Here is a 26,097-nt window from a genome sequence, read left to right on the forward strand (position 1 = left end):
GTTTATAGTCAAAAAAGACTCAAATCACCAGCAATCAGCTAAAAATAATTTTACTTCAGGAAATCTGACCCCAAGTATTCCTACAAATAAAAAGATGTGTAGCTCTGTGGGTGTAACATGTATTGACAATGTTGATACCTTCTGGAAACAAAGCTTGTTTTATAAGGAGGATGGGATCCATGTAAATCATTTGGGTTCCTGGATCCTTTCACAGCATTATAAGGCTGCGTTGAGACAATGACTTATCAATCACCCAAGCCCAGCTCAGTTAATCCCTACCATTGTCTCGCTGAGTTGTCATAATACTTCAGGGGTGTTGGAAGACACAATGTAAGTAACCTAATTCATGTCCCTCTAACTGCCCTGAATGCCTCTACAGATCCTACAGCTATTGTATGTGGTAATCATGTGCCAATGAACCAGCGTTATACTGTTAGCACTAAGGCAGCGTGCCCTACAGTGCCTTGCAAAAGTATTCACCCCCTTGCCATTTTTCCTATTTTGTTGCATTACAACCTGTAATTTAAATATATTTTTATTTGGATTTCATGTAATGGACATTCACAAAATAGTCCAAATTGGTGAAGTGAAATGAAAAAACTTGTTTAAAAGTGGTGCGTGCATATGTATTCACCCCCTTTGCTATGAAGCCCCTGAATAAGATCTGGTGCAACCAATTACCTTCAGAAGTCACATAATTAATTAAATAAAGTCCACCTGTGTGCAATCTAAGTGTCACATGATGTCAGTATATATACACCTGTTCTGAAAGGCCCCAGAGTCTGCAACCACTAAGCAGCACTATGAAGACCAAGGAGCTCGCCAAACAGGTCAGGGACAAAGTTGTGGAGAAGTACAGATCAGGGTTGGGTTATAAAAAAATATCCAAAACTTTGAACATCCCACTGAGCACCATTAAATCCATTATTAAAAAATGTAAAGAATATGACACCACAACAAACCTGCCAAGAGAGGGCCGCCCACCAAATCTCACAGACCAGGCAAGGAGGGCATTAATCAGAGAGGCAACAAAGAGACCAAAGATAACCCTGAAGGAGCTGCAAAGCTCCCCAGCGGAGATTGGAGTATCTGTCCATAGGACCACTTTAAGCCGTACACTCCACAGAGCTGGGCTTTACAGAAGTGTCCAGATTTTTTTTTATTGCTTATGGAAAATAAGCAAACACGTTTGGTGTTTGCCAAAAGGCATGTGGGAGACTCCCCAAACATATAGAAGGTACTCTGTAAAGATGAGACTAAAATGTAGCTTTTTGGCCATCAAGGAAAACGCCATGTCTGGCGCAAACCCAACACCTCTCATCACCCCGAGAACACAGTTTGTTTTCCATCGGCAAGGACTGGAAAACTGGTCAGAATTGAAGGAATGATGGATGGTGCTAAATACAGGGAAATTCTTGAGGGAAACCTGTTTGTCATCCAGAGATTTGAGACTGGGACGGATGTTCACCTTCCAGCAGGACAATGACCCTGTTAGGTGGAGCGGCACAGGGGAACCCAAGAGCAGACTCAGACAAGGAAACTGGGATGAATTAACCAAGGTATTTATTGCAAAACAGGGAGAGATGGAGTGCAGGCCAGGGGAAGCTCGGGTGGGTTGTAGGAAACCAGATGCGGAGGCTGGAGTGAACGGGATTGAGACAGGGTAAGCAGGTGAATCCAAGGGAGTAGTAGTGTGCCGAATACAGAACATTGTAGCGAGACATGGAACAAGAGACAGGGACCAGAGTGGCGAAACTGCAGTGGAGAGGATAAACAGCGTCAGTCAGGGTAACAGGATCTTGAATAATAACAAATAGCTAGAAGCATAAACTGACTGAGCAGAGATTACGATCTGGCAGAGTGGAAGTGGCAGGACTGAGTATTTGTAGAGGCATTGATTATTGAACGGGTTGCATCTGGTGGGGATCTGCTCTGACTCCGGCACACCTGTCTCCACCCACACTATCACACACAGAGAGAGAGAGTACGGGGTGAGTGGCTGCAGGTCAAGGAGACACCGGATGAACACTAGAGGGCGTGGCAGGAGCAGATGTGACAGACCCTAAGCATAAGGGGAAACATTTAAATATCTTGGAATGGCCTAGTCAAAGCACAGACCTCAATCCAATTGAGAATCTGTGGTATCTGTAGTGTGACTTAAAGATTGCTGTACACCAGCAGGAACGCAGGAACCCACCCCCCAAAAACTATTTTAATTCCATGTTGTAAGGCAACAAAATAGGCAAAATGCCAAGTGGGTGAATACTTTCGCAAGGCCCTGTAGTAGGAAGTCCACTGTGTGCAGCGTACCCTGCACTAACATAAATAACATGAGCATGTCAAATCAAATCAAAATTTAATTTCTCACATACACATGGTTAGCAGATGTTAATGCGAGTGTAGCGAAATGCTTGTGCTTCTAGTTCCGACAATGCAGTAATAACCAACGAGTAATCTAACCTAACAATTCCACAACTACTACCTTATACACACAAGTGTAAAGGGATGAAGAATATGTACATAAAGATATATGAATGAGTGATGGAACAGAACGGCATAGGCAAGATGCAGTAGATGGTATCGAGTACAGTATATACATATGAGATGAGTAATGTAGGGTATGTAAACATAAAAGTGCATAGTTTAAAGTGGCTAGTGATACATGTATTACATAAAGATGGCAAGATGCAGTAGATGATATAGAGTACAGTATATACATATACATTATATTAAGTGGCATTGTTTAAAGTGGCTAGTGATACATTTTTGATCTACTTCTGCTAAGCTTCCCAGTAAAGCAATGAAAACAATCAAGCAACCCATAAAAGTGCTAAAAATAGCCTAAGTTAACAGATTTAGCTTAAGATGCAAGGTTCATGAAATCAATAATTTGCTAGTAACAGATGATATTCATATTCTGACAATCTCTGAAACTGATTTAGATAATACCTTTGATGATACAGTGGTAGAAATACATGATTATAATATCTACAGAAAAGACAGAAATGACAAAGGAGGAGGTGTGGCTGTTTATATTCAGAACCACATTCCTGTTAAGCTTAGAGAGGATCTCATGTTAAATACTGTTGAAGTAATATGGCTAGTAATCTGCCTCACCTAAAGCCCATTCTTTTTTTTCTTTTTATTTTACCCCCTTTTCTCCCCAATTTTCGTGGTATCCAAATGCTAGTAATTACTATCTTGTCTCATCGCTACAACTCCCGTACGGGCTCGGGAGAGACGAAGGTCGAAAGCCATGCGTCCTCCAAAACACAACCCAACCAAGCCGCACTGCTTCTTAACACAGCGCGCCTCCAACCCGGAAGCCAGCCGCACCAATGTGTCGGAGGAAACACCGTGCACCTGGCTCCCTTGGTTAGCGCGCACTGCGCCCGGCCCGCCACAGGAGTCGCTGGTGCGCGATGAGACAAGGATATCCCTACCGGCCAAACCCTCCCTAACCCGGACGACGCTAGGCCAATTGTCCGAACCCAGAGTCTCTGGTGGGGCAGCTAGCGATGCAGTGCCCTAGACCACTGCGCCACCCGGGAGGCCCACCTAAAGCCCATTCTGGTGGGAAGCTGCTATAGCACACCAAGTGCCAACAGTCAGTATCTGGATAACATGTGTGAAATGCTTGATAATGTATGTGATATCAACAGAGAGATATATTTTCTGGGTGATTTAAATATTGACTGGCTTTCATCAGGCTGCCCACTCAAGAGAAGTCTTCAAACTGTAACTAGTGCCTACAACCTGGTTCAGGTTATCAGTCAACCTGCCAGGGTAGTTACAAACAGCATGTATTGATCACATCTTTACTAATGCTGCAGAAATTTGCTTTAAAGCAGTATCCAAATCCATCGGATGTAGTGATCACAATATAGTAGCCATATCAAGGAAAACCAACGTTCCAAAGGCTGGGCCTTATATAGTGTATAAGAGGTCATACAATAAGTTTTGTAGTGAGTACTATGTTGATGATGTAAATCATATTTGTCGGTCTGTGGTGTGTAATGAGGAGAAACCAAATGCTGCTCTTGACTCATTTATGAAATTGCTTATTCCAGTTACTAATAAGCATGCATCCATTAACAAAATGACTGTAAAAACGATCAAATCTCTGTGGATTGATGAGGAATTGAAAAATTGTTTGGTTGAAACGGATGAGGTAAAAGGAATAGCAAATAAGTCTGGCTGCACAACCGATTTGCTAATGTACTGCAAATTGAGAAATCATGTGACAAAACTGAATAAAAAGAAGAAGAAACTACACTATGAAACAAAGATACATGACATAAAGAATGATAGTAAAAAGCTTTGGAGCACCTTAAATTACATTTTGGGCAAAAAGGCAAACTCAGCTCCATCATTCATTGAATCAGATGGCTCACTCATCAAAAAACCCACTAATATTGCCAATTACTTCAATTATTTTTTCATTGGCAAGATAAACTACATAGAGCCATGGCTACATGAAACTCTATTCCACATCAGGTAAGTGATGCAATCAGTAGAATTTAAAAAACAGCTTAAAATACACCTTATGGAACAGCAGGGACCGTGAAGAGACAGACACAGGCACAGACATACATACACATGATAAGACACACACTCTACACACGCGTACACATGGATGTTGTGTTGTAAATATGTGATAGTGGAATTGTGGCCTGAGGGAACACACTAAATGTATTGGGGAAAGTGTTATGAAATGTAATATCATGTCATATTTTAAACTGTATATACAGTATATCACAAAAGTGAGTACACCCCTCACATTTTTGTAAATATTTGAGTATATCTTTTCATGTGACAACACTGAAGAAATGACACTTTGCTACAATGTAAAGTAGTGAGTGTAGAGCTTGTATAATAGTGTAAATTTGCTGTCCCCTCAAAATAACTCAACACACAGCCATTAATGTCTAAACCGCTGGCAACAAAAGTGAGTACACCCCTAAGTGAAAATGTCCAAATTGGGCCCAATTAGCCATTTTCCCTCCCCGGTGTCATGTGACTTGTTAGTGTTACAAGGTCTCAGGTGTGAATGGGGAGCAGGTGTGTTAAATTTGGTGTCATCGCTCTCACACTCCCTCATACTGACTGGTCACTGGAAGTTCAACATGGCACCTCATGGCAAAGAAATCTCTGAGGATCTGAAAAAAATAATTGTTCCTCTACATAAAGATGGCCTGGGCTATAAGAAGATTGCCAAGACCCTGAAACTGAGCTGCAGCACAGTGGCCAAGACCATACAGCGGTTTAACTGGACAGGTTCCACTCAGAATGGGCCTCGCCATGGTCGACCAAAGAAGTTGAATGCACGTGCTCGACGTCATATCCAGAGGTTGTCTTTGGGAAATAGACGTATGAGTGCTGCCAGCATTGCTGCAGAGGTTGAAGGGGTGGGGGGTCAGCAAGTCAGTGCTCAGACCATACGCCGTACACGGCATCAAATTGGTCTGCATGGCTGTCGTCCCAGAAGGAAGCCTCTTCTAAAGATGATGCACAAGAAAGCCCGCAAACAGTTTGCTGAAGACAAGCAGACTAAGGACATGGATTACTGGAACCATGTCCTGTGGTCTGATGAGACCAAGATAAACTTATTTGGTTCAGATGGTGTCAAGCGTGTGTGGCGGCAACCAGGTGAGGAGTACAAAGACAAGTGTGTCTTGCCTACAGTCAAGCATGGTGGTGGGAGTGTCATGGTCTGGGGCTGCATGAGTGCTGCCGGCACTGGGGAGCTACAGTTCATTGAGGGAACCATGAATGCCAACATGTACTGTGACATACTGAAGCAGAGCATGATCCCCTCCCTTCGGAGACTGGGCCGCAGGGCAGTATTCCAACATGATAATGACCCCAAACACACCTCCAAGATGACCACTGCCTTGCTAAAGAAGCTGAGGGTAAAGGTGATGGACTGGCCAAGCATGTCTCCAGACCTAAACCCTATTGAGCATCTGTGGGGCATCCTCAAACGGAAGGTGGAGGAGTGCAAGGTCTCTAACATCCACCAGCTCCGTGATGTCGTCATGGAGAAGTGGAAGAGGACTCCAGTGGCAACCTGTGAAGCTCTAGTGAACTCCATGCCCAAGAGGGTTAAGGCAGTGCTGGAAAATGATGGTGGCCACACAAAATATTGACACTTTGGGCCCAATTTGGACATTTTCACTTAGGGGTGTACTCACTTTTGTTGCCAGCGGTTTAGACATTAATGGCTGTGTGTTGAGTTATTTTGAGGGGACAGCAAATTTACACTGTTATACAAGCTCTACACTCACTACTTTACATTGTAGCAAAGTGTCATTTCTTCAGTGTTGTCACATGTAAAGATATACTCAAATATTTACAAAAATGTGGGGGGTGTACTCACTTTTGTGATATACTGTAACTGTCTTAATGTTGCTAGACCCCAGGAGTTGCTGCCATGGGGATCCTTAATAAATACAAATACAAATATGTGATCGTGTCTCAATGTAATCAAGGTATGAAATTATTGTTATTTTCAAATTCAATCTCTTTTTGTGTTTACTTGTGGTCAATTTGCAGTGTACAAATTATTATAGTTATGTTCTGGCCCCCCGACAATCCCCTTGGACAAAAATCATCCCACGGCTGAATCTAGCTGCCTACCCCTGGTACGGTGTACAAAGGGTCTTTCTCTCTCCCAGCCAACACAGCATGGCACTGAATCAAAGTCAGACAACAGGCCAACAAAAATAGCTGCATCATTTAATCCCAGATTAAGTAAAAGTGATTTGTGGGATGTCCTCTCTGAAAGAGAGCGAGAGAGAGAGAGAGAGAGAGAGAGAGAGAGACGGGGCTGGCCTGGCACAATGGAATGGATTAGTCACATGGACACCGTACCTAGGAGTTAATCTTATGGAGAAAGCCATATGGTAATAGTGTCGCTGGCTGCAATGAGACAAATAAGCAAACGTTCAATGTTATCACGCTGAGGAAGCTTTCTTAGTGTCCAACAAGCTTTCTCTGCCCTTAACCTTGTTCTGAACACCTCCAAAACAATGGTCATGTGGTTCGGTAAGAAGAATGCACCTCTCTCCACCGGTGTGATTGAGGGTTTAGAGTTTGAGGTAGTCACCTCATACAAGTACTTGGGAGTATGGCTAGACGGTACACTGTCCTTCTCTCAGCACATATCCAAGCTGCAGGCTAAGGTTAACTCTAGACTTGGTTTCCTCTATCGTAATCGCTCCTCGTTCACACCAGCTGCCAAACGAACCCTGATTCAGATGACCATCCTACCCAGTCTAGATTACGGCAACGTAATTTATAGATCGGCAGGTAAGGGTGCCCTCATGGCTAGATGTTCTTTACCATTGGGCCATCAGATTTGCCACCAATGCTTCTTATAGGACACATCACTGCACTCTATACTCCTCTGTAAACTGGTCATTTCTGTATACCCGTCGCAAGACCCATTGGTTGATGCTTATCTATAAAACCCTCTTAGGCCTCATTCCCCCCTATCTGAGAAACCTACTGCAGCCCTCATCCTCCAAGTACAACACCGGTTCTGCCAGTCACATTCTGTTAAAGGTCGCCAAAGCACACAGATGCCTGGGTCGCTCCACTTTTCAGTTCGCTGCAGCTAGCGACTGTAACGAGCTGCATCTCTCCATTCAAAGACTCAATCATGGACACTCTTACTGACACGTGTGGCTGCTTCGCGTGATGCATTGTTATCTCTACCTTCTTGCCCTTTGTGCTGTTGTCTTTGCCCAAGAATGTTTGTACTATGTTTTGTGCTGTTACCATGTTGTGCTGCTGCCATGTTGAGTTGCTACCATGCTGTGTTGTCATGTGTTGCCACAGTGCTGTATCTTATGTTTCTCTTAATATAGTGTTGTGTTGTCTCTCTTGTCGTTATGTTTTGTCCTACATTTGTATTTTTTATCGCAGCCCCCGTCTCCGCAGGAGGCCTTTTGTCTTTTGCTAGGCCGTCATTGTAAATAAGAATTTGTTCTTTAACTGACTTGCCTAGTTTACATATAGGCAAGAAGAAGAAAAACAGACACTGTGGAAAGACGTTAGACAACATGAGACACTCATAGACTTGATAACTAAAGTCTGCAATCAATTTGGATTGGATGCGTTCAAGAAACTCCCCCATTCCTTCAAAACCTCTCATTGCAGTAGTGTGTGAACCGGCCGCTGCTTATCAGTTATTTTATGGTCACCAGCCTCCACGTGGAAAACAAGTGGCACTGTGTCCAGAAAGGCCACACTGTATGCCCTGTGCTGTCACACTGGGGTGCCCCACCCCACCAGCCAGGTGACTTGTGTTGAATAAAAACCACTATCTGCTACCTGCAGTATAGTAGACATGTAGGAACTTCCTTTAATCACTCTTTTGTTGCTGATAATGTTCTTGCACAGCAGGAACTGCAAACTTTTAGTGTATTTTAGTTTTAAAAAGGCTTCTAAAGTTTGTCATTTCTATTTTGACATTTCAAACTTGATTTGCCCTCACGAAAAATGCATCAACCCCTACAAAAACAGCCATAATCCATCTAATAATTCACATGTCCTGTTGCTGCAGAACTGTTTTCCTGCTGTAGCAAACTTGCTCAAATTAAGATCCTCCATCTATACGTGACAGAACTGAAAACCTGCATTGAAGGGGTGGAGTTATGTCTGATTAATCCGCCCTCTCCTATCATCACATTCCCACACTGTAGATATCTGATCTGATGCTGCTTGGCAGTGATCGTTTTGGTTGGTTGCAAAAAAGCTTCACAGGTGACTGTAACCAACCTGATGAATTGTAAAGTTACAAAACACCTCATAAAGTTACTAAACATTCCCAATATACTTTGTCTTGCCCCCTACACATACGGTATATATCTAGTTTGGAATACTATATTACATATCCAGCAGATAAAAATGATTACTTTTTAATGACTCTGGCACTGGTTCAGCCATTCTTTGGAGCAACAAATTAGGCTTTTTGCGGTTAGCCGTGCCAAGTTACATAACTGGGCCCCTGAGTCGCGGTTATACGATCCTAGAAAGAAAAACAAATGTCCACTTGGAAGCTTACTCGTAGCTTTATGCCACAATCAAGGTTTTGAGGCCAAAAAAGTATGTGCACACACCCCCATTTACTGTATATGCCCACCGTACCTGTACACAGCCCATCTGTAAATAGCACACCCAACTACCTCATCCCCATATTGTTTATTTTTATTGCACATCTATCACTCCAGTGTGAATGCTAAACTGTAATTATTTCGCCTCTATGGCCTATTTATTGCCTCACCTCCCTAATCTTACTACATTTGCACACACTGTACATTTCTATTGTGTTATTGACTGTACGTTTGTTTATCCCATGTGTAACTCTGTGTTGTTGTTTTTGTCGCACTGCTTTGCTTTATCTTGGCCAGGTCACAATTGTAAATGAGAACTTGTTCTCAACTGGCCTACCTGGTTAAATAAAGTTGAAATAAATAAAAATAACATTTCATAACACTTTACATAAAGCCTGCAGGTATAATGCTTTATAACTTGTTAGCATGTATGAGCCTTTATAATATCTTATGGAATTTGCTGGCGTGGTATGATCAATGGGATACAACAATTTATTCATTCTGTTTGATCACTCACGGCATTCTCTGTTCCAAGTTCCGAATGATTAGTTGAGATTTCAGGTGAAAACACACAACACAAACAGTCAGGCCCTTCCCCGTAATCAGATCAGCATTGATTGAGTGGCGTGAATCCAAAAGGACCTGGACTTTGGGTTGAACTACAAGGTATTTCTCTTTGATATTGGTTGTATAGCAAACCAGAAGTCAATGTTTTTTTTTCTCCACAGGCTATCCTATAGGAGGCTATGCTATCCTATCCTATCCTATCCTATCCTATCCTATCCTATCCTAACCATTAGAGATGTCTTGGACATACAGCAATAAACATTGTACATGATTGCCTAACAGGGTTTTCCAGTGAAAAGTGAAACATTTCAAGAAAAGTGGAGACATGACTAACCAGAAAGAACATTGTGTAGCTGTTCCAGGGGGGATAAAAGTGAGCTGAAACATGCCTTTTAAAAGTCTGGATCTGGACATTAACGTGGGGCTCGTACTGCTGAAGCGAAACATTTCACGGTTAGTGATTGATAGTGAGTATGTATAGCATTTCAGATGTGCTCTTGGCTTTACCCACAACAGCTCTTTCATAAGGCAGCAAAAACACATGTGTGGGGCTAGGGTCAAATGGGAGTCTTGTTTGGAGTTATGTAATGTTTGCCCAATTTGAGGGGAGGCTCCTGCTTGGGGGCTGTCTCACATCTGCAGTTGTTCTTACGCAACTCTGGCTGTGGCGAGACCCTACACTATAAAAAACCCTGTCTGGAGAGGCAAAGTACCTCTGCCCTTTTTTTTGGACAAGGTATGTACTACATGGAAATGGATAGTAGGTTCTACATCTATTCCGCTTGTGGTTGAGTTAAAAAAAAACTAAAAACGTACTTTTCAAAATAACTTTTCATCTTTTGGATTAGTAGGCACGCTTTTTAGAGTGAAGCTGTAATGGAACGGGATATGGCTCTTCTATTGACCTGATGCGATGTACTGGTGGTAATGTTGTGATATTTTTCTCATGACTCTGGGCTCTGTCTTCCACAGATCCATCAACAAGGCAACATGCTGAGGATCTGTGTGGCCCTCTGTGTCCTGGCGACATGCTGGGCACAGGACTGTCAAGTTTCAAACATTCAGGTCATGCAGAACTTCGACAGGAGCAGGGTAAGAACACAATTCTAATTTCGGGAAATGTAACTTCTCATAAAGTATCTCTGCTCTTGTCCAATTTGATCTATCAGCCTTGGAATGTTAAACGTTGTAGAATGGAACTGGAATGTCATTGTATGGTATGCCGGGATTGATAGAGCTCTCATTTCATCTTGAAGTATACTGGTAGGTGGTATGCTGTGGCCAAGAAAGATCCTGTTGGTCTGTTCCTCTTGGACAATGTCGTCGCTCAGTTCTCAGTAGATGAAAGTGGCAAAATGACTGCAACTGCCCACGGCAGAGTTATCATCCTGAAGTGAGTTCTGTTTACTTACAAATGATAAAAATTGTTCCTGAACTTCATTATGCTTTCACTTCCACCGAACTTCCTCATTTATCCTCCCCTTTAGCAACTGGGAAATGTGTGCCAACATGTTCGGCACCTTCGAGGACACTCCAGACCCTGCCAAGTTCAAGATGAGATATTGGGGCGCTGCTTCGTACCTCCAGACTGGAAGTAAGAAAGACTACAGGCTCAAACTCAAGACTAACGTCTCCTATTGTTGTGCACAATATTCCATTGAGTTACTCCACCACACGTTGAGGATAACTTAACTCTTCCTCATTAGTATTTAATAGCATGCCATTGATGAAGCTGCCTGCTGTCAAAGCCTGCTGTTAAACCAACCATTGCTATGATTCTGTCTCCTCTCTCCTCCACATAGACGATGACCACTGGGTCATTGACACCGACTACGACAACTACGCCATCCACTACTCCTGCAGAGAGGTTGACCTGGACGGCACCTGCCTGGACGGATACTCCTTCATCTTCTCCCGTCACCCCACCGGCCTGAGGCCCGAGGACCAGAAGATTGTCACAAACAAGAAAAAGGAGATCTGCTTCCTCGGCAAATACAGACGCGTTGGACACACTGGTAAGAGTTGCAATAACTACATTTAAAAATGAAAAGTAATACTTTCCAAACAAACGATCGCGTAGCAAGCAATTGTGCGACATTTGGTCTAACTTTTGGAAGCTAGTGTGTATGACGAACTCTTATTGAATCCAAATATCAGTTATAAGTTCATTATATGCAGCATGTGTATACACGTTCTATTCCTCCGTCGCAGGTTTCTGTGAAAGCAGTTGATCTTTAACTACTCAGAGGGATGTCGCGGGAGTAGAATTCCACAAGACTGTAAATGTAAACCATGTTCCACAACAACGACAAAAGCAAACCGACCGTCACGGGCCAGCCCCTTCTAGCAGTTGGGAAACTTTTCCATTACCAAAGATGAAACCAATCAACCAAAGCAAAGGATGTGTGTCTGAATGTACAAGGGAATGGGATCCTTCACTGATTGTCATTGTATGATGTAGTCTTGAACGTCTTTTTGAAATAAAAAAAAACACACATGTACTAGTTCAGTGTTTATTTTGTATTATTAAGTATCAATGGTTTCAGTCATACTTGGTGCTCTGATGTCATCAGGTTTGCTTGCTATCCATACGACTGCATTGTCCCGCGTGGTTTCCATTCGACTGTGACAAACAGACAACGAATACTCAACGATTGTGCCGATACAGGACAATGGCTATGATCTTTATTGCAAATGTTTGTAATGTGCATAACAAATAAAGAGCAAAGAGAGCTTTTGTACACAGGCCAAAACAAAAATAGAATCAAAGCTACCCAATTGTCTGAAAAAAAGGTAAATGATATATGTTTCTCTGACTCTGTTGCAAGTTGTCAAAAATTGGCATCAAACTGACAGAATTATTCATAACACAGTGCTTGGAACCAACCAGATGAATATTCTGCAGCAGTAACCTTACAGCTAAGACCATGTTGTCACATTCCTTGAATAGAGACACCTCAACCTCTTTTCCACTACCCAGAGAAGCCTCGCTAGTCCTTGGCCTTAAATCGTTTCAGTCTGGGTTATAGGATTTGCTCATGCAATCTCATTCGAGCTTTAGTTCTGCTGGTTTGCAAAGTAAGAACTGAGGCGGATGTGGGCCTTGTTCACACATTTACAGTACCTTCAGAAAGCAAGCACACCCCTTGACTTTTTCCAAATGTAGTTTTGTTACAGCCTAAATTTTAAATGTTTTTGTGTCACTGGCCTACACACAATACCCCATAATGTGAAAGTGGAATTATGTTTTTAGACATGGTTTAAAATGTATTAAAAATGTAAGGCTGAAATGTCTTGAGTCAATAAGCTTTCAACCCTGTTGTTATGGCAAGCCTAAATAAGTTCAGGAGTAAAAATTTGCTTAACAAGTCACGTAATCAGTTGCACGGACTCTCTATGCAATAATAGCGTTCAGCATAATTTTTGAATGACTACCTCATCTCTGTACCCCACAAACAATTATCTGTAAAGTCCCTCAGTCGACCAGTGAATTTCAAACACAGATTCAACCACATAGACCAGGAAGGTTTTCCAATGCCTCGCAAAGAAGGGCACCTATTGGTAAAGAGGTAAAAAAAGTTGGGAAAAATCCCTTTGAGCATGGTGAAATTATGAACTACACTTTGGATGGTGTATCAATACACCCAGTCACTACAAAGATACAGGCGTCCTATCAAAACAATCCACACAACATTTTCCATCTAAAAAAAGATTTCTGAAAATAGTTTATTCTTGTCAAAAAGTCACTGATTTCTATTGAAACAAAAGACTGGTAAACAAATCTTCAGGATCTTACAGCAGATCCCTGACGTTTCACTTTAAAAACACGACATGAAAAGAAATATGTAAAAATAATATCTTAAAGACAAAAGCAAGACAGACTGGACAGATGTGCTCCCTTTTAAATTCCCTATAGGCTGTTCAAGTGAAACAGTAGTCCAGGTGGGCCAGCAGTTCTCTGTGCTGACTGGTGGCGTATGGAGCTCTGCACTTTGGACACTCCAGGAAACTCTCATCCAGGAGGCTTTTGGAGGTTGAGGTGGGGATGGGATCCTCAATGGACAGCCTCTCAAACTCAGGCTTGTAAGAACTTGGCTCAGAGAAACGAGACTCGCTCTGCTGTTTCTATAATAAAAAATAAAAAAACATTCGTCGACAGTTGCTTATCTGAAGATAGTAAATGTACTCATGACGACTCATTTGAAAAGCAGAAATGTCAAAAGAATTGATGCGTAAAGCAACAGTACACAACGCTTACTTTATTGCTAGATTCTAGTCTTGTGATTTGGTCCCGAGCCTTGCGCAGCTCTTTCAGGACCTTGTGCAGCTGATGCTGTAAACTCAGTCGATCAAGCTTCTCGTTCTCAAAGTCTTTGGCAGACAGCTGGATCTGGGGGGAATAGACAAAAGAAAATCAAGAGAGCACAGCAGATCTTGGATGTTCCATTGCATAAGAGATGTTATATAACTGATTATTTCACCATCTAGAGTCAGGAATGGTTTACGTTGACAATACATACATGTTGCTCCAGTATAGCAACTCTCCTCTGCTCCTCCTTTTGGTTTAGCAGAGTTTTCTGGAGTAGATTCACCTGAAGAGAAAAGTATGTCTTAAAAATAAAATAAGGAGATTGGAACAGTGGGAAAGTGTACAGGGGGGCGAAGAAGGTAGAAGGTCACAGACGGGAAAGTGGCAGAGAGAAAGGGATCACTCCCTTCTCCAGAGGGTATACGATATATATAAATCAGTTGAAGTCGGAAGTTTACACACACTTAGGTTGGAGTTATTAAAACTCATTTTTCAACCACTCCACAAATTTCTAGTTAACAAACTATAGTTTTGGCAAGTCGGTTAGGACATCTACTTTGTGCATGACAAGTCATTTTTCCAAGAATTGTTTACAGACAGATTATTTCACTTATAATTTACTGTATCACGATTCCAGTGGGTCAGAAGTTTGCATACACTAAGTTGACTGTGCCTTTAAACAGCTTGGAAAATTCCAGAAAATGATGTCATGGCTTTAGAAGCTTCTGATAGGCTAATTGACATCATTTGAGTCAATTGGAGGTGTACCTGTGGATGTATTTCAAGGTCTACCTTCAAACTCAGTGCCTCTTTGCTTGACAAGACTAAGGTTTGCAACTGCACATTGGGACAAAGATCATACTTTTAGGAGAAATGTCCTCTGGTCTGATGAAACAAAAATATAACTGTTTGGCCATAATGACCATCGTTATGTTTGGAGGAAAAAAGGGGGAGGCTTGCAAGCCAAAGAATACCATCCCAACCCTGAAGCACGGGGGTGGCAGCATCATGTTGTGGGGGTGCTTGCTGCAGGAGGGACTGGTGCACTTCACAGAATATATGGCATCATGAGGAGGAAAATTATGTGGATATATTGAAGCAACATCTCAAGACATCAATCAGGAAGTTAAAGCTTGGTCGCAAATGGGTCTTCCAAATGGACAATGTCCCCAAGACCTCAATCCTAAAGAACATTTGTGGGTAGAACTGAAAAAGCGTGAGCGAGCAAGGAGGCCTACAAACCTGACTCAGTTACACCAGCTCTGTTATGAGGAATGGGCTAAAACTCACCCAACTTATTGTGGGAAGCTTGTGGAAGGCTACCTGAAATGTTTGACCCAAGTTAAACAATTTAAAGGCAATGCTAGCAAATACTAATTGAGTGTATGTAAACTTCTGACCCACTGGGAATGTGATGAAAGAAATAAAAGCTGAAATAAATCATTCTCTACTATTATTCTGACATTTCACATTCTCAAAATAAAGTGGTGATCCTAACTGACCTAAGACAGGGAATATTTACTAGGAATAGATGTCAGGAATTGTGAAAGTACTAATTTTAAATGTATTTGGTTGAGGTGTAAACTTCCGACTTCAACTGTGTGTGTGTGTGTGTGTGTGTGTGTGTGTGTGTGTGTGTGTGTATATATATATACACACACACAAAAAAATGTGGACACCCCTTCAAATGAATGGATTTGGCTATTTCAGCCACACCGTTGCTGGCAGGTGTATAAAATCGAGCACACTGCCATGCAATCTCCATAGACAAACATTGGCAGTAGAATGTCCTTACTGAAGAGCTCAGAGACTTTCAAAGTGGCACTGTCATAGGATGCCACCTTTCTAACAAGTCAGTTCATCAAATTACTGCCCTGCTAGAGCTGCACCAGTCAACTGTAAGTGCTTATTGTGAAATGGAAGCAACAACGGCTCAACCGCAAAGTGGTAGGCCACACAAGCTCACAGAACGGGACCGCTGTGTGCTGAAGCATGTAATAAATCATCTATCCTCGGTTGCAACACTCATTACCGAGTTCTAAACTGCTTCTGGAAGCAACGTCAGCACAAGAACAGTTTGTCGGGAGCTTCATGAAATAGGTTTCCATGGCCGAGCAGCCGCACACAATGCTAAGATCACCATGCGCAATGCAAACTTCCGGCTGGAGTGGTGTAAAGCTCGCCGCCATTTGACTTTGGGGAAGTGTTAACGCGTTCTCTCGATGGATGAATCAAGCTTCACCATCTGGTAGTCCAACGGACAAATCTGTGAATGGCGGATGCCAGGAGATCACTACCTGCCCCAATGTATAGTGTCAACTGTAAAGTTTGGTGGAGGAGGAATAATGGTCTGGGGCTGTTTTTAATGGTTCGGGCCCCTTAGTTCCAGTGAAGGGAAATCTTAATGCTACACCATACAATCACATTTTAGACGATTCGGTGATTCCAACTTTGTGGCAACAGTTTGGGGAAGGTCCTTTCCTGTTTCAGCATGACAATGCCCCCGTGCACAAAGCAAGGTCCATACATAAATGGTTTGTCAAGATTGGTGTGGAAGAGCTTGACTGGCCTGCACAGAGCCCTGACCTCAACCCCATCAAACAACTTTGGGATGAATTTGAACGCCGACTGCGAGCCACCTAATCGGCCAACATCAGTGCCCGACCTCATAAATGCTCTTCTGGCTGAATGGAAGCAAGTCCCCGCAGCAATTTCCAACATCTAGTGGAAAGCCTTCCCAGAAGAGTGGAGGCTGTTATAGCAGCAAAGGGGGGGGGGGGGGGGGAATCAACTCCACATTAATGCACATGATTTTGGAATGAGATGTTTGACGAGCAGGCGTTTATGTAGTGTATGTGGTCTGGCACAGAAAACTGTCATTAAATCCCCAACCATATTGAACTGCTAAATTAAACTCCAACCTCTACCCGGTAACTTTTCCACAGGCCGTAGTTGCAAAAGAGAATGCTTTATAATCAACTCACCTGGTCAAACAACGTTGCATAATAAACACACCAAGACCACATCTCCCTGGCGTATAACTATACCTGCAGCAGCAGCTCAGCAGACCTCTTCCTCTCCTCCTCCAGCCTGGTGTCCATGCTGTCCAGCTCGGACCGCATTCTGTCGGCGCGGTCTTCCGAGCACTTCCTCTCCTCGCCGACTGTGTGTCTGCTGCTGAGGCGCTCGGACTGGAGCTGCTCCCGGGCCTCGACCAACTCCATGGACCGCTCCTCGTACCGTCTCTGGAGCTCGCCCAGCTCCCCCTGGGCCCGCGCCGCCGCCTCCTTCTGGGCCTCCACGTCCCGCTTGGCCTGCAGCAGCAGCTTGTCGTAGTACTCCTGCAGCTGGGACGAAGACTTCTCTGGTGCTGGGGGAAAAGGAAGCAGGGTTAGAGTCTTACATGCTCCTCTATGCCAGGGGTATTCAACTCTTACCCTACGAGGTCCGGAGCATGCTGGTTTTCTGTTCAGCCTGAAACTTAACATTTCACCCGCCTGGTGTCCCAGGTCTAAATCAGTCCGTGACTAGAGGGGAACGATGAAAAAAAGCAGTGGAACTGGCTTTGAGGTCCAGAGTTGAGTTAGAGGGCTCTAAGCAACACTTATAAAACGGCCACTAGGAAATACTATTTTCAAGTAGACTGTGCTTTACCAAAGCAATAGCTAATTAGTAATGCTTAATTAATAGCTAGTTGATAACAGAAAATTAAGTAACTTTCTAGTCTAAACACAGGTTAATAAGCATTAGCCCCTAGAGTAGGGTTATTCAACTCTGACCTTACGAGGTCCGAAGCATGCTGGTTCTGTTCTACCTGATAATTAATTGCACCTAACTGGTGTCCCAGAACTAAAATCAGTCCCTGATTAGAGGGGGAACAATGGAAAAAAACGCAGTGGAACTGTCTTTGAGGTCCACGGTTGAGTTTGAGGGCCCTAAAGGATAATTATTTTAACCACATGGGAATAAATGTCTAGTGTTGAATCAGCCTTTATAATGCCTTTTCGGATCTGCCGATTTAACAGTGGATTTACTCGACAGCAAACGCGTGCCAAATCCACACTGAAGGCTCACAGGCCCCTTTTTTTACCGTCCGAACAGCCTTCTTTGTGTTGTTGTTGGAGTGCTTGGTTGGCTTGATTTAGTTGCTGCTCCAACTCAAGGGTCCTGGCCAGGACTGCCTTGACATAGACCTCTCGCTGCTGATCATAAACCAGCCACTGTTGGTTCTTCTCCAAAGCCTTTTTGTAAACCGAGGAAAAACACATACTTGGGGGAGTTAGGGTTAGATTATACAATTTTCCTTAGCACTCAAAGACAATGGCATTTTTAATCTGGACAAGTTGTTCAACTCACATCTCTCAAGTGATCCTCAACTACTGGAACCTCACCGGTGGGTCCCTGGCCATTCTATCAAATCGTAAAGAAAACACAGGTATTAGCCTATATCAAAACGAGGACATAGGTGTAAACAACCTCTTTCTACATGAAGACTATGTGAGTCTGTGGGATACTATTATTGGTTGCTAAGAGACCCTTATAATCAAAACATAAAAAGGGAAGAAAGCTTAACCCAAAGCATCTTCTAGTGACAGTATGTACTGCATACAATAATCTAATGCCTTGGGTGTCCTCTAACCAGTCAGTGACCAGCCAGCCACCTCTTAGCAGCGGCAGTAGTAAGGCTGGCTATATACACTTACCTCCGTATGCATTTGGACAGTGAAGCATTTTCAAAATATATATGTGGCGCTATACTCCAGCATTTTGGATTTGAGATGTTTAAATGTTTCATATGAGGCGACAGTACAGGACATAATGTCACCTTTTATTAGAGGGTATTTCACACATATGCGTTTCACCTTTTAAAAATTAAAACACTTTATGTATCTCGTCCCCCCATTTGAAGTTATAGGTATTTGGACAAATTCACTTACAGGAGTGTCAAAATTCATTCCGTCGTGGGCCTCGTGTCCAGTGGTGTAAAGTACTTAAGTAAAAATACTTTGAAGTAGTATCTGTACTTCACTATTTATATTTTCACTACATTCCTAAAGAAAATAATGTATAGATTTTCCCTGACACTCAAAAGTACTCGTTACATTTTGAATGCTTAACGGGACAGGAAAATGACCCAATTCACGCACTTATCAACAGAACATCCCTGGGAAACTCTACTGCCTCTGATTTAGTGGACTCAAACACAAAAGCTTAATTTGTAAATGATGAAGGCGTGTTTTAGTGTGCCCCTGGCTATCCGTAAATAATAAAAACATTGTGCTGTCTGGTTTGAATAATAAGCCATTTGAAATTATTCATACTTTTTCTTTTGATACTTAAGTATATTTTTGCAATTACATTTACTTTTGATACTTAAGTATATTTAAAAACAAATAATTTTACTCAAGTAGTGTTTTACTGGGTGACTTTCACTTGAGTCACTTTTACTCAAGTATGACAACATCGGGTACTTTTTCCACCACTGCTAGTGTCTGCAGGTTTTAGTTTTTTCCTTACAATTAAGACAGACAACCAGGTGAGAGGAGTTCCTCACTAATTAGTGACCTTATTTAATCAATCAAGTACAAGAGAGGAGTGAAAATACACAGACACTTGGCCCTCCATGGAATAACAGTCATCGATCCAAAAATGTTTAAAGGCCCTACTGTTGACCAGTGACAAAATGTAGTTTAAAGCAAATTTCCTGCAATTTTACCCATTTGGATGTGGCTTATGCTACCTGAGTGACTCAAACATAACAAAATGAATGGGGGCCCCATGCCATGACAAAAATAATCCTGAATTTATGGAATTTTTAATTCTCCGACTGTCTAGCTTTTATTTTGGTGATTGATAGTTCTCAAAGATGATCTTATTTAAAAATATTAGGTCCATTATCTTTTCTACATACTATATATCTGGTTTTCATCGTTTAAGTTCACACTGAAAAAGTTTTCCATCCAAAGTCACAAGCTTGATGTAGTCACCGGGGCCAAGCTTCCCGCCATCCAGGACCTCTATACCAGGCGGTGTCAGGGGAAGGCCCTAAAAATGGTCATAGACTGTTCTCTCTGCTACCGCACTGCAAGCAGTACCGGAGAGCTAAGTCTAGGTCCAAGAGGCTCCTAAATAGCTTCTACTCCCAAGCCATAAGACTGAACAGCTAATCAAATGGCTACCCAGACTATTTGCATTGGCCCCCCCACCACCTCTGGAACGCTGCTGCTACTCTGTTATTATATATGCATCGTCACTTTAATACCTCTACCTACATGTACATATTACCTCAATTACCTTGACACAGGTGCTTCCGCACATTGACATTGACTCTGTACCCCCTGTATATAGCCCTGCTACTGTTATTTACTGCTGCTCTTTAATTATTTGTTATTCTTATCTCATACTTTTTTTTTGGGGGGGGGGGGGGGGGTTGATTTGAGTGCAAGGAATGTGTGACCAAATAATAAACATTTTAATACTTTAATACACTAAGTGAATTAGTCAAAAATATTTATGACTTCTTCAAATGGAGGGCGGGGGGGGGCCTAGATACATAAAGTGCTTTCATTTTCTAAACAGTAAAACAGATATGAAAATATTCAAACATAAAGGTGACAGTCTGTACTGTCGCTTTATATGAAGCATTCTATATAAAATCCAAAATGCTGGAGTATAGAGACAAATGTTAAATTGTAGCTTAAATGTCCAAATACATATGTATTCATTCCTGGAGGGGCACCAGAGCCATATTATATTAATGTTACAGATGACCCCAAGGTTGACGTCGGATCCTCTCGTAAGACCCAGCAAACTGATAACCACGGCCTAACGAGGCAGGATGTCTACAGGTTGGGCCGCTGTATTGGTCTGCTATAGGAATGGACAAAGCCATTGATCACGTGACACCATTCATTCCTATGTGAAGACTCAATAGTGCATTGAAGCCAAATGAAGTCGGTTATAATGGCTTCTCATGGAGACATAACATGCGCAGTTTGGACTATTCCACGAAGTGACATTGCAGGCTAGCTCAGTCCTGCCCCCTCTCAGAGTACTGCAGGCTGCCATTAGTAACTAAATTATCCTTGTAACTTCTGTTGTGGGATTTTTTAAATAAATCGGTTCAAAGACATACAGTACCAGTCAAAAGCTAAAGACACCTCCACAATCACCCGACCTCAACCCAATTGAGATGGTTTGGGGTGAGTTGGACCAGAGTGAAGGAAAAGCAGCCAACAAGTGCTTGGCATATGTGGGAACTGTTGGAAAAGCATTCCAGGTGAAGCTGGTTGAGAGAATGCCAAGAGTGTGCAAAGCTATCATCAAGGCAATGGGTGGCTACCTTGATGAATCGAAATTATATTTTGATTTGTTTAACACTTTTTTGGTTACTACATGATTCCATATGTGTTATTTCATAGTTGATGTCTTCACTATTATTCTACAATGTTGAAAATAGTAAAGAAAGAAAACCCCTTGAATCAGGTGTGTCCAAACTAATACATCTAGTGTATAAGAAGCAATTATTAGTACCATAATTGTCATATATATATTTTTTTATATATGTTTACACGATGATTGACCACTTTTCCATTCACAGTAATGGGAGGTCCTGTCTTCTGCTAACAGGGCAGTCGTTCTCCCCTGGCTCAGGCCTTAACTACACTTCGAGAGGAGTAGTCATGGGTTCATAAGCTCATGAACTTCTTCCAGAAGGTAATCCCATCCTGTAATACCGAGACTGGCTGATCATATGGGGGGAGGGGGGGGGGGGGATTAAATACAGTATGGTAATGCCATGGGTGAGGAGGGCTTGTCAGGAGGCGGATTTCCTTGATCATGACCTCATGGATATTCAAAAGTTGAAGACGGAGAGATGTAAAACGAGCTCTCTCTCGATGAATAAGACTACTGGCTTTCCTCATATCACAGAGCCACCTGATCTGAGAGTAAACAAGAATTATGTCAGACGACATGACATTCAGAAAGCAACTGCTGACATCTAGAGTGTAAAAAGAGAATTTCACCTTGAGATTTGGAATGCCCACAACATTCATACAGGAAACTGTAACACATCTTAATATGGAGGGGTGTGAACTACAGTGTCTTCTTGTTACACACACACACTACATGATCAAAAGTATGTGGCCATGTGCTCGTCGAACATCTCATTCCAAAACCATGGGCATTAATATGGAGTTGGTCCCCTCTTCACTGCTATAACAGCCTCCACTCTTCTGGGAAGGCTTTCCACTAGATATTGGAACATTGCTGCGGGGACTTGCTTCCATTCAGTCACAAGAGCATTAGTAAGGTCGGGCACTGATGTTGGCCGATTAGGCCGGCAGTCGGCGTTCCAATTCATCCCATAGGTGTTCGATGGGGTTGAGGTCAGGGCTCTGTGCAGGTAAGTCAAGTTCATCCACACCGATCTTGACAAACCATTTCTTTACAGTTGCCACTATGCATTGGGGACAGTAGCGTTCTCTTGGCATCCGCCAAACCCATATTCATTCATCATTCAAGCGTGATTCATCACTCCAGAGAGTGATGCGTATCAACTGCTCCAGAGTCCAATGATGGCGAGCTTTACACCACTCCAGCAGACTGTTGGCATTGTGCATGGTGATCTTAGGCTTGTGTGCAGCTGCTCGGCCATGGAAACCCATTTAATGAAGCTCCCGATTAACATTTATTGTGCAGACGTTGCTTCCAGAGGCAGTTTGGAACTCGGTGGTGTGTCTCGCAACCGAGGACAGACTATTTGTACGCGCTACAGCACTTGGCAGTCACGTTCTGTGAGCTTGTGTGGTCTACCAATTAATTTACACTTCAATAACATCTATTTTTTGGGTACTTTTTGCCTATTTTTTCTCCCCAATTTCTTGATATTCAATTGGTAGTTACAGTCTTGTTCCATTGCTGCAACTCCCGTATGGACTCGGGAGAGGCGAAACACGACCTCGCCAAGCCACACTGCTTCTTGACACACTGCCCGCTTAACCTGGAAGCCAGCAGCACCAATGTGTCGGAGGAAACACCGTACAGCTGACGACCGAAGTCAGCTTGCTTGCCCTCAGGCCGCCACAACGAGTCGCTAGAGCGCAATGCGACAATGACATCCCAGCCGGCCAAACCCTCCCCTAACAACGCTGGGCCAATTGTGCGCCGCCCCATGGGTCTCCCGGTTGCGACAGCCTGGGATTGACCCGGATCTGTAGTGATGCCTCTAGCACTGCGATGCAGTGCTTTTGACCGCCGACCACTCGGGAGGCCCCACTTCACAATAACAGCACTTACAGTTCACCAGGGCAGCTCTAGCAGGGCAGAAATTTGACAAACTGACTTGATGGAAAGGTGCCACATTGAAAGTCACTGAGCTCTTCGGTAAGGCCATTCTACTGACAATATTTGTCTATGGAGATCACATGGCTGTGTGCTCGATTATATACACCTGTCAGCAACAGGTGTGGCTGAAATTGCCAAATCCACTCATTTGAAGGGATGTCCACATACTTTTGTATATATAGTGTACATTCTCTCCATAACTCAGCCTTGGCTAACAAAATGGATCAAAGTCTAGGCACCCTCAGCAGACTGAAAATTCCTCTCACCCACCTGTAAATCAGGACCCTGTTTCTCCAGTGCCTGACACCTTGCCGACACTGCCACCAATTTGTTCTTCAGATGCCCTGTCTCCTCCGAGAGGGACTGGAACAGTTTCTCTCTGTACTCGGCCTCTCTCCTCCCCTGGTCCAGCTGAGCCTGGAGCGAGGCCACCACCTCTCCCCCATTGGAATGCAGATGTTGTCTCAGAGTCTCCAGCTCCTTGTCCTTAGCCAGCAGCTGCTGAGTGTTCCTCTCACTCAACGTCTCCAGAGACAGAATCCTCTGCAATCAATTGTAACATTTTAATGAATTGAATGAAATGTGATATGCTCATTTTAAGCATTTTTGTGCACTATCACAACTCCATCAAGACATAATTTCAAAAGCAACGGTTTACAAAATGACACACCCATGATGCGCAAAATGCTAAACCCAGACTTCCACAATGTCATATGGTCAAGTTTATGAATATATTTAGTGAAAAGGTTGTTTTGGTTTAAAATATTTGCTGTTTATAAATGTAGGCTACATCAGCACTACTATATCAATCCTATTAAATTTGGACTCTATAACTTTATAATAATCATTAGGCTGGCAATACTGCTTAGCCCAAACGTCTGCACAAACTACTACGCTTTAGCTACCTCCAACAGTTTGCTTTTGTCGGAGTCTGGTGGCCTCGCTGTTCGTTTTGATATTTCATCCATCTTCTGCTTCAGATGAGCATTCTCCTTCCTGAGTCTGTCCATTTCTGCTTCTGCCTGTTTGGAGCCACTGGATTTAAAGCCTAACTTGTTGACAATGGTCTCCCTGGTGCCTTTTGATGCCATGTCTGGAGTGTTACCTAGAAAAACGACTTTGAAGTTTAATGTTTATACTAACGTTAACAATTAAATCACTCACATTTCATTCAATGGCACATTTCCAATCAAGTCTAAATATATCTAGTTAGGTAGGCAATAGAACAGGCAATACTAAAGTTTGTTTATTTCATTAGGCCTAAATTAAATTCATTTTGCACCTGCAGTGAGGCCTAGTTATTGAAATTAGCATGCCAGACAAAACAGACACTCAAGCACAAACCAACTGAAGAACATGCCTAACCGGAAAAAAAGTTGAATAGGTACTATAACTTCACAACTGAATGTTATAGCTAGTTATCTGGCTAACAAACTACAGAACATAATCTTACCAAAAGGATAGAGATAATTTGCTAGATTTTGTCGGCTATATATTTTTCTTGAGTTGGTGACTAATGCTAGCTAGTGACGTTACGTTATGTGCCTGTCAAAAGTATCTGGTCTGGCTAACAACACAGCTAAGCGTTTGATCGTTCAACCCAAACTGTTTTCTAGTGTTAAGAAAACATGTATCTATCTTTAAATATTTATAAAATATAACTCACAATATAGACCACTGTTTCCAAAATAACATTCTAGGACGCTTGACTTTTGAGAATGAAATGGCCACTTTCTAGCTTCCTAGTTGAACAGTTTGAATACAGCGCGTCTGGGCGTCATATCCGGGAGTCAGATCATGACTCTGGCACTCCTTTTTTTATCAACCACCACTAGACGGAAAATTGCTAACAAATATTGTATCAGTAACAAAGTAAAGGAAGTTTCATTTAAAATGTTACATAGAATTTATCCTGTGAAACATGTTTTGGAAAGATTCAAGCTGAATATTGACTATAAATGTGATTTCTGTGGAATGGAGAAGGAGACCATTTTTGCATTTGTTTTTTGCCTGTATTTATAGTCACATTTTTTGGATTGACATACAGAATTACAAAAGAATAGGACCGGTTGTACAATGTAATGGTTTTAATATGATGATTTATTTAAGAAATTATGACATTGATAAAGATGTAGTATATTTAATTCAACTGCTAATAATATTAGGTACATTTCATATTCACAAATGCAAATGGTCTAATTCAAAACCTAACTTTTTCCACTTTATAAATGAATTTAAACAATATGGCACTACTTTAACTAAAATGAAAAACAAAAAGGCAATTAAAAATTGTATTATTAATGAATATGATTTGTTTGTTTAGGATTCCTGGCAATGTAAATAGGTTGTATGTATGCTTGTTTACATGTGACTATTCCTCTTTTGTTTGTTGATATGTTAATTTAAAAAAAACACTAGATAGAGACAGAGTACTTTTATTGACCAGTCCAATAACAATAGAGCACCAATTAACTTGTCATGGGACAGAAATTAACGGACAAATATGAATGGAAAAATACGATTTGCTCAGTCGAGATTTATTTTTGTCCTATATATCCTGTTTTAATAGCGCCATGCAAGTACTAGCACTTTTTTATACAGTATTTTCCTACTTATTTCACTGAGCCAATATTTTCCTCTGTCAACACTTTACACAGGATGCCAGCACACTGCCCTTCCCCCCAAAATCCCCACCCACCCAAAGATCTGTATAATGACGAGATGCTCATGTCTCCGTCCTAACAATGGGAGTCG

At 42.3% G+C, this 26,097-nt stretch overlaps 2 protein-coding genes across 6 annotated transcripts; one reads left to right on the plus strand and one right to left on the minus strand.

Moving 5' to 3' along the window:
* Positions 1-9,829: 9,829 nt before the first annotated feature.
* On the plus strand, positions 9,830-12,190 carry LOC139580932 (retinol-binding protein 4-A). 3 transcript variants are annotated; one of them, XM_071410091.1, is made up of 6 exons: positions 9,830-10,153; positions 10,659-10,778; positions 10,943-11,079; positions 11,174-11,280; positions 11,489-11,701; positions 11,898-12,190. In XM_071410091.1, exons 2-6 carry the CDS (start codon positions 10,677-10,679, stop codon positions 11,915-11,917), a joined length of 579 nt encoding a protein of 192 aa, XP_071266192.1. In that variant the 5' UTR covers positions 9,830-10,153; positions 10,659-10,676; the 3' UTR covers positions 11,918-12,190. The 3 variants fall into 3 exon arrangements, with proteins under 3 accessions (XP_071266192.1, XP_071266193.1, XP_071266191.1); XM_071410092.1 differs by having other exon boundaries at positions 9,850-10,139; XM_071410090.1 differs by lacking the exon at positions 9,830-10,153 and adding an exon at positions 10,311-10,422.
* A 148-nt stretch (positions 12,191-12,338) lies between these two features.
* LOC139580931 (centrosomal protein of 55 kDa-like) lies at positions 12,339-25,125 on the minus strand. 3 transcript variants are annotated; one of them, XM_071410086.1, is made up of 9 exons: positions 25,010-25,125; positions 24,249-24,448; positions 23,614-23,886; positions 18,352-18,405; positions 18,086-18,236; positions 17,043-17,365; positions 14,207-14,278; positions 13,945-14,076; positions 12,339-13,811 (listed from the first exon to the last, which is right to left on the minus strand). In XM_071410086.1, the coding sequence occupies exons 2-9, from the start codon at positions 24,432-24,434 to the stop codon at positions 13,608-13,610; spliced, it is 1,395 nt and encodes a 464-aa protein (XP_071266187.1). In that variant the 5' UTR covers positions 24,435-24,448; positions 25,010-25,125; the 3' UTR covers positions 12,339-13,607. The 3 variants fall into 3 exon arrangements, with proteins under 3 accessions (XP_071266187.1, XP_071266189.1, XP_071266190.1); XM_071410088.1 differs by lacking the exon at positions 25,010-25,125 and adding an exon at positions 24,797-24,911; XM_071410089.1 differs by having other exon boundaries at positions 13,389-13,811; positions 17,043-17,359; positions 25,010-25,124.
* Positions 25,126-26,097: the final 972 nt, after the last annotated feature.

Source organism: Salvelinus alpinus, chromosome 7 (genome assembly GCF_045679555.1).
Source record: "Salvelinus alpinus chromosome 7, SLU_Salpinus.1, whole genome shotgun sequence".
NCBI lineage: Eukaryota > Metazoa > Chordata > Actinopteri > Salmoniformes > Salmonidae > Salvelinus > Salvelinus alpinus.

Bases quoted from the DNA above. Each gene is read 5' to 3' on its own strand.
- LOC139580932 (XM_071410091.1), top strand. From the start codon at position 10,677: ATGCTGAGGATCTGTGTGGCCCTCTGTGTCCTGGCGACATGCTGGGCA. The intron at 11,080-11,173 runs GTGAGTTCTGTT...CCTCCCCTTTAG, and splicing joins GGCAGAGTTATCATCCTGAA to CAACTGGGAAATGTGTGCCA. The intron at 11,281-11,488 runs GTAAGAAAGACT...TCCTCCACATAG, and splicing joins TTCGTACCTCCAGACTGGAA to ACGATGACCACTGGGTCATT.
- LOC139580931 (XM_071410086.1), bottom strand. From the start codon at position 24,434: ATGGCATCAAAAGGCACCAGGGAGACCATTGTCAACAAGTTAGGCTTT. The intron at 18,406-23,613 runs GTGGGTGAGAGG...ACGATTTGATAG, and splicing joins AACAGGGTCCTGATTTACAG to AATGGCCAGGGACCCACCGG. The intron at 14,279-17,042 runs GTATAGTTATAC...TTTTCTCTTCAG, and splicing joins CTGCTGAGCTGCTGCTGCAG to GTGAATCTACTCCAGAAAAC.